Genomic DNA, 14,761 nt, shown 5'->3' on the forward strand with positions numbered 1-14,761 from the left:
CCTGGGCAGCTGCAGTATCTGTGAGGAAGAAAGGCCCGGCAAACTCCCTCTGTATCTTGCCACAACTACACTATGCATATGGAGGCCATGATTCGACGACGATGACGACGGTTCGACAGTACCCAACAACAACAACTGATAGGTAACCTTTCACAATCCCAGCACCCCAAGGCAATTCCTGTAACATACCAGTTACACATGACCAGTGAGGTTACATGACCAGTGACAGGTAAATATAGGCCAGTGAGTCTTATTTCAGTGGCTGGTAAATTGATAGAGAAGATCCTGAGAGGCAGGATTTATGAACATTTGGAGAGGCATAATAGGATTAGGAATAGTCAGCATGGTTTTGTCAAAGGCAGGTCGTGCCTTATGAGCCTGATTGAATTTTTTGAGGATGTGACTAAGCATATTGATGAAGGAAGAGCAGTAGATGTAGTGTACATGGATTTTAGCAAGGCATTTGGTAAGGTACCCCATGCAAGGCTTATTGAGAAAGTAAGGAGGCATGGGATCCAAGGGGACATTGCTTTGTGGATCCAGAATTGGCTTGCCTACAGAAGGCAAACAATGGTTGTAGACGGGTCATACTCTGCATGGAGGTCGGTGACCGGTGGTGTGCCTCAGGGATCTGTTCTGGGACCCCCACTCTTCGTGACTTTTCTAAATGACCTGGATGAGGAAGTGGAGAGATGGGTTAGTAAATTTGCTGATGACACAAAGGTTGGGAGTGTTGTGAATAGTGTGAAGGGCTATCAGAGGTTACAGCGGGACATCAATAGGATACAAAACTAGGCTGAGAAGTGGAAGATGGAGTTCAACCCAGATCAGTGTGAGGTGCTTCATTTTGGTAGGTCAAATATGATGCCAGAATGTAGTATTACTGGTAAGACTCTTGACAGTGTGGAGGATCAGAGGGATCTTGGGGTCTGAGTCCATAGGACACTCAAAGTTCATGCGCAGGTTGACTCTGTGGTTAAGAAGGCATGCGGTGTATTGGCCTTCATCAATCGTGGGATTGAGCTCAAGAGCCAAGAGGTAATGTTACAGCTATATAGGACCCTGGTCAGACCCCATTTGGAGTACTGTGCTCGGTTCTGGTCACCTCATTACAGGAAGGATGTGTAAACCATAGAAAGGGTGCAGAGGAGAACTACAAGGATGTTGCCTGGATTGGGGAGCATGCCTTGTGAGAATATGTTGAGTAAACTTGGCCTTTTCTCCTTGGAGCGATGGAGGATGAGAGGTGAGCTGATGGAGATGTACAAGATGATGAGAGGCATTGATCATGTGGATAGTCAGAGGCTTTTTCCCCAGGGCTGAAATGGCTATCACGAGAGGGCACAGTTTCAAGGGTGCTTGGAAGTAGGTATAGAGGAGATGTCAGGGGTATTTAAAAAAAGACACAGAGAGTGGTGGTGCGTGGAATGGGCTGCTGGCGATGGTGATGGAGGCAGATATGATGGAGTCTTTCAAGAGAATCCTGGATAGGTACATGGAGCTTAGAAAAAGAGAGGGCTATGGGTAAACCTAGGTAATTCTAAAATAAGTACATGTTCGGCACAGCATTGTGGGCCAAAGAGCCTGTATTGTGCTGTAGGTTTTCTATGTTCTACATGGAGACTCCAAACGATACACAACACTTCAACTGGAGCAGAGTCCAACTTTGTAAAGCAGAATATCTCAGTTTGTGATTTGTTTTCAATTCAAGTTTCTGGCATTGCCCACAGAATAAAAAAAACAGTCATAAAGAATTTCACTTTGCATCAGTGATCAACGTGTAGGATCTGTTAATGGTGGTGGGCAAAGAAAGTGATTGGGATGGGAGTGTGAATAGTATTCAGTCATCATTGGCGGGGGGGTGATTGGGAGAAAGCAAAGTGGGCAATAAATGCAATCAAAGGATTGGTGTTTGTGGATCTGGTTGGTAGGGAATCAGGGTGAAAAGATATTTTGGAGGGGTTGAGTATGTTGTTCAAAGGAAAGATGGACAAGACCTACTTTATCGAGGATCTACTGGAGCCAGTTTCCTAGTCCTGGGGTCATGAGCTGGAACTGTCTAAGCAAGTCCACTTGAAAGTCAATGAATAACACGGGTACATTCAAAATTATGAATGCGCCTTCTAAGTGTGCAGTCTATACAGGATTCCTCAGTGCATTTGAATCCAATGCAAAAACATAGTGCCACATTAATAATTTCTAGGCTATTACATGCACCAAATTACCATTGATACATGGGAAAATTAAAGAGGTAAATAGGTATTGTAGGTCCTGAAGGACAGCATTAATCCACGCTTAAAGCAGGGATTGATTAGGGATAGTCGGCATTGCTGTGCCAATAGGAGATCCTGTCTGAAAAACTGAACTGTTTTTTGAAGATAACAATATATATTGATGAGTGAAATGTGTTGATGAAATTTATGCAAACTTCCATAAAGCCTTCGATGAAGTTGCATATGGTATACAGGTCTAAAATGTTAAAGCTCATGAAATTGAAGACGTTGGCACATTGGATGCTAATTTGTCTTGGTAATAAGAGAGAGGATAATAGCGGAGGGCTGCATTGAGCTTTCAAGTCTATGACAGTGATGTACCACAGGGATTGGTACTGGGACACTCACTGTTCTTTCTGTACATTAATAGCATGGCTATGAACGTAGAGATAAGATCAGTAAGTTTGCAGATCACACAACAATTGGGAATTATTTTTATTATGAGGAGATGATCCTTGGCTACAGAATGATATTGATTAACTCACAAGTTGGGCAGAGCAATGACAAATTGAATTCAAGCCTGATAAGTGTGAAATGATACATTTTGGTACTTAAGGGCAGGACATACTACAAATAGTAGGGCACTGGACAATATAGAAGAGCCGAGAACTTTGGCATAGTAACAGTTAGATAAGATAGTCAAGGTGGTATGAGGATGCTCGTCTACACTAGCTTAGCTTTATTTGTCACATGTACATTGAAACATCGCAGCAAACAGTGAAATCATTGTTTGCGGCAAATCAAATCTGTGAGTATTGTGCTGAGCCTCCCACAAATGTTGCCAAGCTTCTGGCACCTACATAGCAATACCCACAACTCGCTAACTCCAACGGCACATCTTTGGAATGTGGGAGGAGAGCAGAGCACCTGGAGGAAACCCACATGGTCTCAGGGAGAACATACAATCTCCTTACAGGCAGTGAAAACTGGTGCTGTAAAGAAACGCGCTAATGACATGCAGGTATTGTGACGACCCCAGAAGTATTATCAAAAAGCACAGAATACAAGATCAAGGAAATCAAGGTACAATTTTATAAAATGTTACATAGTCAACAGCTGGAGTATTATGTTCAGTTCTTGTCACCACACTGTAAGGAGGATATGATTACACTGAGAAGATTAGCCAGGACTTTTCTTGCTTTGGATAGATAGGTTTAGTTTGTTATCCTTGGAATGGGAAAGGCAGAATGGAGATCTGATCGAGATGTATAAAGTTATGAGGGCACAGGTAGAGCAAATGGTAGCATTTATTTTCCTTAACAGTGATGTCTATGACCAGGGAGCATAGATTTAGAATAAAGGATAGAAAGCTTAGAGAGGATCTAAGGAAGATATTTCTTTTTCCCCATCCAGACTGATGTTGACAGGTATTCACATAACATTTAAGAAAAATCTGATAAGCACCGAAATCATGAAGACATAGAAGGCTACAGACCATGCGCTGGTAAAGGTGATTGGTATAGGTAGGAGCCTGATGCCAGCATAAATATGATGGGCTGAAAGGCATACTTCGGTACAAGTCCATAACTCTATGATCTATGGCTGACTGCATCTACTGAACAAGAACATGCACCAATAAAAATAGTAGAAGAAAGGCTACCAGGCCACTTGACCTGTCACCACCATTCAACATGGCTAATCTATGCTGCCCTCAGCACCTCTTCTGTGTTGGTTCCCATATTCCTCAGTCTTTCAAATATTTATCCATCTCCACCTTAAATATGTCCTTTGACCTGGCCTCCACCAACCTGGGGCACAGAGAATTCCAGAATTTATCTTTTCAGTGAATAAATTTCTATGCAACTCAGGTTTTAAATAACTGCCCCCTTATTTTGTAACTATGTCTCCTTGTTTGACAGTCTCACATTCATGAAAACATTTCCACCTCTTCTGGGATCTTATTTGTTTGACCAAGGATACTCATTTTTAAAAAAAAAGACACCAAAGAACACACAACTAAATTGTCTACCTCTCATGATAGGACAAACAACTCATTGCAGGAATAAGCCCAGAAAAATCACCTTTGTACTATCCATTTTTAAGTAATGGGACTAAAACTCTGCCTCACAAACACTGTGCAACTATTTCAAAACCTCACAATTTATAAACTTCAAAACCTTCATAACAAAGGTCAATGTGTTGTTTGTGTAAGTCCACAAAAATAGTCCCGACTAGATTGTCCCCTATCCCAGCCCAGCCCTGCAGATGCTTTCTAACCCATGGAATCCTTCCACATTTATTTGTTCCAGATTCTGGTTTCTGCATTCTCTGGAATTTCCAATATGCCATTTGCTTTCCTAACCTGCCTGTAAATCTTTTACAATTCATGCATCTGAACATCATTTATTTTCAGTCTCTCTCCATTTAGATAATAATTTGCCTTTTGATTCCTCCTACTAAAGTGTATAACCTTATACTTCCCCAGATAAAATTCCATTTGTCAGTTTCCTCCTCATGCTCTTTCAATTACTAATAGCTCCTCCACTGCCCACCAATCATATTGTTAATCATCAATCATGCCTTCCATTTATTACAAATCTTGCTGTTTTGCAAAGCCTTCAAGCAATCAATCCAAAATTATATTTGCTTTGTTTATATACATAGTATCGATTATAGCCCAGTGTTAGAGGCAGAAATTTGATTGCAATGTGTATTGAAGCCGTATTATTACAAATTTCTTTGGGCAATTTACTTGCACTAAAAAATATAAATGGGACTACTGTGTGACCAAATTTCACTTATTGCATTTGCAATGCATTGTGATTTTATAAGGCTTTTAATCCATTGATTGATAGTAACTATGGAGCATTCTTCTCAAATTTGATTACTTGGAGAAATTCAGTTCTAAATCTGTTCCATGATGGCATACAGCCTACGATTTCAACTAACAGGTGTACAATAAACCAATCCCAGAACAGACAAGGCTGAACAAGGCTATATCATCACCCCAACACATATCAATCTTTCTCCCTGCAGTAGCATACCTCCTGCTGTCCTGGAGCTAATCTAATGGGAAACTTACAGTCTAGTACTGTACAGTCATATAGTTAGACAATATGCCTATGCTCATCATACTCATCTGTACTAATCTCAGCAAGAGCCAGATCAATACAGCAAGACAAGGCACTTTGGCGCAAACTGTCCATGCAGGCCACAGTGCCCTTATCCATCCAAGCATCTTTCCAAGTGTTTTTAAAATGTACTTGCATCAACCACTTCCCTGCAGCTTATTCCATAAACTCATCACCCTCTCAATGAAAAAGTTGCCACTCAAATTCCTTTTAAAACTTTCCCCTTTCACCCTAAATCATTCTCCCCTTATTATGGATTTCCCCTCACTGGGACAATGACTGCTAGTTATCTGTACCCTTTATAACCTCTTTAAGGTTAGCGCTTATTCTCCTACACTGCAAGAAGGACCTAGCCTGCCCAACTTCACTCCATAATCAGGCCCTCTGGTCCTGGCAACATCCTCATAAATCTTTTCTGCACCAGTTCCAGTTTAAACACATCTTTGCTAGTGACCAAAACAGTTCCCTAGGAGATCTTGGATTGCGTAGTGGAAGAGAGAGTTCAAAAGAAGTGAGTGGGTGTGTTAAGACATTCTGCATGCCACAGTTCCTGAGGAGACATTGGATTGCACAGTGGGAGGTAGAGTTCAAAAGAAGTGAGCGGGGCAGTCAGGTAATTCTGTGCACCACAGTTCCTGAGGAGATGTTGGATTGTGCATAATTAAGTACTTGGAAAGGGCCAATAAAAAGTAGTTGGGTTTAAGCAGAGTGGCCATTTCGTGAGTGGGTCAGTGCCAGAGCTGGGAGCACAGACTTTGGCTCATAGAGGCTTCAGTGAGGAGAGGTGAAGGCTGAAGGTAGATATTTTCATTTAATATTTCTTCTTTCTTATTGCACAGTTAGAGGAAGTCAGGCAGTGGAATGCTCCTCTTGCAGGATGTAGTAAGGCAGGGAGACCTCCTGTGTCCATGGTAACACCTGCAAAAAAAGTGCAATCCACTTCCAGCTTCTTTCAGATCATATTGAGGAATTGAAGGTAAAACTGGATGAACTCTGGATCATTTGGGTGGCTGAGGGGTTTGATCAACAGGACAAGCAGGGAGGTAGTTACACCTAAAGCGCAGGACACAGGTAACAGGGTGACTGTCAGTAAGGGGAAAGGGGACAAGTAGCCAGTGTGGGGTAGCCCTGTGGCCATTCCCCTCAACAACAGTTATACCACTTTGGATACTGTTAGAGTGTGGTATGATAGGGAACTCTATAGTTAGAGGCGCAGACAAGAGATTCCATGGACATGAAAGACACACCCAGATGGTGTGTTGTCCCCCAGGTGCCAGGGTTAGGAACGTCTCGGATCAGATCCACAGTGCTCTAAAGGAGGAGAATGAGCAGTCAGTCGTCATGGTATGTATTGGTACGGATGACACTGGTAGAGAAAGGGAGGAAGTCCTGAAGAGAGAATGTAGGGAATTCGGAAGAAAGCTGAAAAAGCAGGACTTCAAAGGCAATAACCTCTTGAATGCTGCCTATGCCACACACCAGTAAGGGGCAAGAAGAGGATGATTTTGCAGATGACTGAGTATCTGAGGAATTAGTTCAGGGGGCAGAGTTTCAGACTTCTGAATCATTGGAGTCTCTTCTGGGGAAGCTATGACCTGTACAAAAAAAAAGATAAATTACTGCTAAACCTCAAAGGGATCAATATTCTTTTGGCATGTTTGTTGGAGCTATTGGTGAGGGTCTAAATTAATTTAGCAGACTTGTGGGAACCGGAGTGATAGGGCAGTTAGTATACAAGTAGATGTAAGTCACAGTGAGACCAAGTCCTTGTGCAGGATCCCCTACAAGTTAACTTGCAGTTTGAGTCAGTGGTAAGGAAGGCGAATGCAATGTTAGCATTCATTTTGAGAGAACTAGAATGTAAAAGCAAGGATGTAATGCTGAGGCTTTGTACAGCATTGGTCAGACTACACTTGGAGTATTATGAGCAGTTTTGGGCCCTTTATCCAAGAAAGGATGTACAGGCATTGGAGCAGGTCCAGAGAAGATTCATAAGAATGATTCTGGGTATGAAAGGGTTAATGTATGAGGAGCATTTGATGGCTCTGGGACTGTACCTCACTGGAGTTTAGAAAAATGGGAGGGGGGGGAAGAGGGTGTGGAGAAAAGAATAAAAGGATCTCTTTGAAACCTATCAAACATTGAAGGGCCTAGACAGAAGGGATGTGGAGAGGATATTTCCTCTTGTGGGGGAGTCTAGGACCAGAGTGCACAGCCTCAGAATAGAGGGAAATCCACTTAGAATAGAGATAAGGAGGAATTTCTTTAGCCAGAGGGTGTAAAATATGTGGAATTCACTACTACAGAGAGCAATGCAGGTCAAGACATTGGCTATATTTAAAGCAGAGGTTGATTGGTACTTGATCAGTAAGGGGATCAATGATTACAGGGAGAAGGCAGGAGAATGGGGTTTAGAGGGATAATACGGTGCCTATAAAAAGTATTCACCCACCTTGGAAGTTTTAATATTTTATTGTTTTACTACATCGAATAAGTGGATTAAATTTGGCTTCTTTGACATTGATCAACAGAAAAAGACTTTCTTCCATGTCAAAGTGAAAACATTTCTACAAATTAATCAATTATTAAACAAAATAATTGATTGCATAAGCACTCACCCCCTTCAAGTCACTATTTAGTAGATGCACCTTTGGCAGCAATTACAGCCTTGAGTCTGTGTGGATAGGTCTCTGTTAGCTTTGCATATCTAGACACTACAATTTTTCCTCATTCTTCTTTATAAAACTGCTCTAGCTGTCAGATTGCATGGGGATCATAAGTGAACAGTCCTTTTCAAATCCAGCAAAATTCTCAATTGGATTGAGGTCTTGACTACTCCACAACATTAACTTTGTTGCTTTTAAGCCATTCTTGTATAACTTTAGCTTTATACTTGGAGTCATTGTCTTGCTGGACAAATCTTCTCCCAAAGTCAGTTTTCTAGTAGACCACATCAGATTTGCCTCCAGGATTCCTCTGTATTTTACTGCATTTATTTTACCCTCTACCTTCACAAGCCTTCCAGGGCCTGCTGTAGTGAAGAATCCCCACAGCATGATGCAGCCACCACCATGCTTCACAGTAAGGATGGTGTGTTTTTGATGATGTATGATGTTTAGCTTACACCAAACATAGCATTTGGTCTGATAGCCAAAAAGCTCAATTTTAGTTTCATCAGAACATAGAACCACCTTCCAGCTGACTTCAGAGTCTCCCACATGCCTTCTGGCAAACTCTAGCTGAGCTTTCATGAGAGTTTTTTTCAACAGTGGCTTTCTCTTTGCCACTCTCCCATAAAGCTCCAGATGGTGAAGCACCTGAGCAGCAGTTGTTGTTTGCACAGTCTCTCCCAGCTCAGCCACCGAAACTTGTAATTCCTCCAGAGTTGTCATAGAGCTCTTGGTGGCCTCCCTCACTAGTCCCCTTCTTGAACAGTCACTCAGATTTTGAGGACAGCCTGCTCTAGACAGATTTACAGCTGTGTCATATTCTTTCCATTTGATGATTGACTGAACTGTACTCTATGGGATATTCAGTGACTTGGAAATTTTCTTGTATCCATCTCATGACTTGTGCTTTTCGATAACCTTTTCACAGAGCTGCTTGGTGTTCTTTTATCTTCTGGTGTAGTTTTTGCCAGGATACTGACTCACCAGTAGTTGCATCCTTCAGCTACAGATGTATTTTTACTACAATCAATTGAAACACTTTGACTGCACACAGGTGATCTCCATCTTACTAATTATGCAACTTCTAAAACCAATTGGCGGCACCAGTGATGATTTGTTGCATCATATTAAAGGGGATGAATACTCCTGCAAACAATTATTTTGGGTTTTATATTTGTAATTAATTTACATCACTTTGTAGAGATCTGTTTTCACTTTGACACAAAAGAGTCTTTTACTGTTGATCAGTGTCAGAAAAAGCCAAATTAAATCCACTGATTCAATGTTGTAAAACAATAAAACATGAAAATTTCCAAATGAAGATATAGGCACTGTAAATTAGCCATGATGGAATGGCACAGCAGATTCAATGGGCTGAATGGCCTAATTCTGGTATTACGGTCTGATGGTCAAAAATTACATACAGCAATACAGGTGTGGCTTCACCAGCAAATTATAAAACTGCAGTTCAATTTCACAACTCCTCTACTCAGTGCCATGACTGTTGAAAGCCAGCATGCTAAATGCTTTTGTCAGCACCCTGCAACAAAGGCATTTAGTACCTGGGACTCCATTATCAATGAACCATGCCTTTGTACGGTCCCTCTGTTCTATTACACCTCCTAGTGCCCTACCATTCATATTACAATGTTGATTTGACTTTCCAAACTGTATTACTTCACAATTATTTTTATTGAAATCCATTTACCACTTCTTGGCCCATTTCCCTGACTGATCTGTATACCCTCTAATCCACAATAACCTTCTTCAATGTCAACAACACCTCCTAATTTTGTGTCATTCACAGACCCACTAATCAAGCCTTGTGCATTCATATTCAAATTGTTTACATAAATACAAAGTAATAAATAACAAGGGTTCCAACACGAACCCTTGAGACACACATCTAGTCACTGGCCTTCATTCTGTGAAATAACCCCCAACCCCTTCTGCCAGTTTCCTACCTCCAAGTCAATTTTGAATACAATTAACTGTCTCTCCCTGGATTCCATGGGATCCAACTTTCCAAACCAGCCTAAAATGCGGGATCTTGTCCAAGGCCTTACTGAAGTGCAAAGAAACAACATCCACAGCTCGATCCTCATCTACCATTTTTGTTATCTCTTCAAAAACCTCTAAACAATTTGTCAAGAAAGTCTTTCCAAGCATAAAACTGTGCTGATTCCTTCTAGTCAGACTCTGTCTCTCCAAAAGCTCAAAATTAACTTCAGTAACTTTCCCATTACTGATGTAAGACCAAATAGCCTGTGGTCCCATAGCCTGTTCCATATCTTGCTATGCCATGCTCATTCAAGGACCTGCACAAAATTCTTCAAATTCACTAGCAGGGAAGGGATTCAATGTCCAGGTCCTTCACTGAGCCAACATGCCCAGTTTTGACGTTCTAATACACAGAGCAATGAATATGGCCAAAGTAAGCAACGTTTGCTCTGAAAGATGATGACTGATACGCAGCCTCTATAGAATTCCACCTTCTTCAGCTGTCCATCGATTTTCGATGATGACTGAGGCCTGAGCAAGGTTGTATGGAAGACCGGCAGTTGCCCGTGTTGCAAGTCTCCCCTCTCCACGCCACCGATGTTGTCCAAGGGAAGGGCACCAGGACCCATGCAGCTTTGCACCGGTGTTGTCGCTGATCAATGTGTGATTAAGTGCCTTGCTCAAGGACACAACACGCTGCCTCAGCTGAGGCTTGAACTAGCAACCTTCAGATCACTAAACAGACGCCTTAACCACTTGCCCACGCACCACACACAGTATTCCATACATAGGAATTAACAAGACTTTAATGTTCTTATTTCATCAATGTTAGGGGTCCCAGGACTGTGAACAATGCAAATGAATGGAACACAACCAGTTCCAAATATTCCACTGAAATTAATTTTATTCTCACCATGTAATATCCTGGTGAACTTGCATTGTTTTTGGCAGGGTGGGGGGGGGTGCATCATACCCCTAAATATGCTATTGGTTATGATTAGGCATTCAAATTATGGAAAACTGAAAGCAGGAATAGCTATGTACATTTATGCAGTTTTGCCTTTCCTAACATATTCTGGCACCTAAATAAGCGACATAACCAAATGAGAATTTGAAACAGCTTGCTAATAGTTTTAGACTACTTTTGTTTAACATACTCTATCATGCTGATTAACTTTATTACTCCCTTTAAATTGATGAAAGGTCATTGATGAGTGTTAAGTGTTGAATATTGTCTCATTTCCTATTTTTAAATCCAAATAATCATGAAACTCAATAAAGTTTGTGCAACACTCATGAATTTTTAGTACCTCCAAAAAAATACTGATCTCCGGTCTTGACTTGCATTGGACTGTTTGTTCGTACAGCAGAGGCGTCATCACCATCAATGGTAAGAACAGCAAAGTTTTCTTTGGCAAGAAAACGGACCATGTGCCATTGTCCATCATTGAGGCCAAAACCTGAAATTTGATAAAGAAAAATAATGAACAATATTCTCTGCCAATTCAATGATGCTGGAAAGTTTAAACAATTGAAAGGAATTTAAAAGCCTCACTGCTAATCAATTTATAAAATAATATATGGATCAAAGGAAATGTAAAAAAACTGCACTTATTTTTGCACCAGTATTTGTTTTGTCCCTCTGGAAATTCAAGCATGAACTGTGAAAGTCAGCAAAACTCTGCTAGCTTAGCCACCAATCAAAGCAAACAGAAAGTTTGCATATTTTTAACATTCAGAAACATCAAAGGTTCATTTATTACCAAAGTATGTATCAGTATATGACTCTGAAATGCATCTTCTTCAGAGAGCCATGAAACAAAGAAAGAAGATGCAAGTAGTTCAGAGAGAAACATAAACCCAACCCCCACCCCCGCACAAAAAGAACGACATCCTGATCATCAACTATTCCAAAACTATTAAAAACAAGCCGTTAAAATGTTTAAACAGTTATCAATCAAATCATTTAAGTACCCTAAAAACAATCAAAACATTGAATCATCTAAAAAGGCGAATGGTATGCTGGCATTTATAGCGAGAGGATTCGAGTACAGGAGCAGGGAGGTACTACTGCAGTTGTACAAGGCCTTGGTGAGACCACACCTGGAGTATTGTGTGCAGTTTTGGTCCCCTAATCTGAGGAAAGACATCTTTGCCATAGAGGGAGTACAAAGAAGGTTCACCAGATTGATTCCTGGGATGGCAGGTCTTTCATATGAAGAAAGACTGGATGAACTGGGCTTGTACCCGTTGGAATTTAGAAGATTGAGGGGGGATCTGATTGAAACGTATAAGATCCTAAAGGGATTGGACAGGCTAGATGCGGGAAGATTGTTCCCGATGTTGGGGAGGTCTAGAACGAGGGGTCACAGTTTGAGGATAGAGGGGAAGCCTTTTAGGACCGAGGTTAGGAAAAACTTCTTCACACAGAGAGTGGTGAATCTGTGGAATTCTCTGCCACAGCAAACTGTTGAGGCCAGTTCATTAGCTATGTTTAAAATGAAGTTAGATATGGCCCTCGTGGCTACAGGGGTCAGAGGGTATGGAGGGAAGGCTGGGTTCTGAGTTGGATGATCAGCCATGATCATAATAAATGGTGGTGCAGGCTCGAAGGGCCGAATGGCCTACTCCTGCACCTATTTTCTATGTTTCTATGTTTCTAAAACAATTAAATAAACAAAAACGATTAGAACAGTGTGAATGTGTGTAAGCGCATGCAGTCACTTTGACAACTATGGATTGAGCACAGAAAGCTTGCATAGATCTATTAAAAGGAAAAAAATTGTGCTTAAACAATATGGTAGAGATGTTTGCTGATGCCTTGTGAAGACTGGTGAGGGGAAAACAGTTAATGTGACGTTTATATAGAATTCCAATTTGTGCTTGATACGGTATCACATAATTCAGATTATCATTAAGACTGGCCTAAGAGGGCAGCAGATACACAAATAGAAATGACTTATCTGACATGAAACATAATGCACAAGTGAACACACATCAAAGTTGCTGGTGAACGCAGCTGGCCAGGCAGCATCACTAGGAAGAGGTACAGTCGACATTTCGGGCCAAGACCCTTCGTCAGGACTAACTGAAAGAAGAGCTAGTAAGAGATTTGAAAGTGGGAGGGGGAGGGGGAGATCCAAAATGATAGGAGAAGACAGGAGGGGGAGGGATGGAGCCAAGAGCTGGATAGTTGATTGGCAAAAGGGATATGAGAGGATCATGGGACAGGATGCCCAGGGAGAAAGAAAACGGGGAGGGGGGGAAACCCAGAAGATGGGCAAGGGGTATAGTGAGAGGCACAGAGGGAGAAAAAGGAGAGAGAGAGAAAGAATTGGCGTATATAAATAAATAACGGATGGGGTACAAGGGGGAGGTGGGGCATTAGTGGAAGTTTGAGAAGTCAATGTTCATGCCATCAGGTTGGAGGCTACCCAGACGGAATATAAGGTGTTGTTCCTCCAACCTGAGTGTGGCTTCATCTTTACAGTAGAGGAGGCCGGGACGGACATATCAGAATGGGAATGGGACGTCGAATTAAAATGTGTGGCCACTGGGAGATCCTGCTGTCGGTCCTTTCAATACCTTTCAGTCCTGACAAAGGGTCTCGGCCCGAAACGTCGACAGCACCTCTTCCTAGAGATGCTGCCTGGCCTGCTGCGTTCACCAGCAACTTTGATGTGTGTTGCTTGAATTTCCAGCTTCTGCAGAATTCCTCGTGTTTGCACAAGTGAACAGTTGTTTTTCAACTAAGAAGGAACTATATGATGTTTCCTTTATAAAATATACTAATGACTTAGACTTGGGTGCATAGAGTACATTCTCCTACATTGCAGATGACACAAAACTTGATTTCGGAGTGAACTGTCTGGAGGATGCTGATGGACATCAAGGCCTTGGGGGAGGGTGGGCACATATGGCAGATGAAATTTAATGAAGAAAAATATTAAGTTTTGGTAGGATGAAGAAGAAGAAGAAACATAAATTGGAGACGGCAAATTTAGAAGTGGACATTAGTTTTGATAACTGGGTGGATGTGAACAAATATCACTGAAAATAGCAGAGCAAGCTGCAAAAGTGGGAAGGAAAAATAATATGGGTTCCTCAGTTTTAAAAATTGAACCATGAAACACATCAGCAAAGAAGTCCTGATAAACCTTTATAAAGCACAGGGCTGAGAAAAATTGAGGTATTGAGTTCAGGTCCGGGCATCACACTAAAACAGGGGTGGACAGACCCCTCGGTAATGGTAAGGCTCCATGGTAGAAAAAAGGTTGGGAACTCTTGCACTAGAAGATAGGTGTGAACTCCTGAGAGATTCTACAAAAAGATTTGATAAAATGGTTACAGGGATACGGGAGAACCTAAGTTAATAATCCTTTTAACAGAGGAAGCTGGAAGGGAATACGATGGGACGAGTTAAAATCATGAAGATGCCAGGCAGATTAGAGGAAATTTTAAGTTCAAGTCCGTTGATTGTCATTCAACCATACAGGTAGATACAGTGAAACAAAACATCGTTCTTCTGAAGCCGAGGTGCAAAACACAGTACATATAGTCACATACGCACATATAGTTAAGATCCGGTACATACAGACACGGAATAATATTAGCACATACCTGGATGGCATGGCCTGAAGATTGACAAGTTGATAGGAAGTGCAAAGTGCATGTTCACGTAAGACAGTATAATGCTACTGACACTTATAACCTAATAAGCAGTAGTAGAAATATGTGAAAAAGCAGC

At 41.5% G+C, this 14,761-nt stretch overlaps 1 protein-coding gene across 2 annotated transcripts in view; it reads right to left on the bottom strand.

Moving 5' to 3' along the window:
• Positions 1-14,761, bottom strand: part of cntnap2a (contactin associated protein 2a) — a 1,898,214-nt gene that overhangs the window by 943,828 nt on the left and 939,625 nt on the right. For both annotated transcript variants that reach the window (XM_063044005.1, XM_063044006.1), the window contains exon 9: positions 11,325-11,474. In XM_063044005.1, coding sequence (XP_062900075.1) covers positions 11,325-11,474 — 150 coding nt within the window. The remainder of the gene's footprint in view (positions 1-11,324; positions 11,475-14,761) is intronic.

The sequence above is a fragment of the Mobula hypostoma genome, chromosome 3, assembly GCF_963921235.1.
Source record: "Mobula hypostoma chromosome 3, sMobHyp1.1, whole genome shotgun sequence".
Lineage (NCBI taxonomy): Eukaryota > Metazoa > Chordata > Chondrichthyes > Myliobatiformes > Myliobatidae > Mobula > Mobula hypostoma.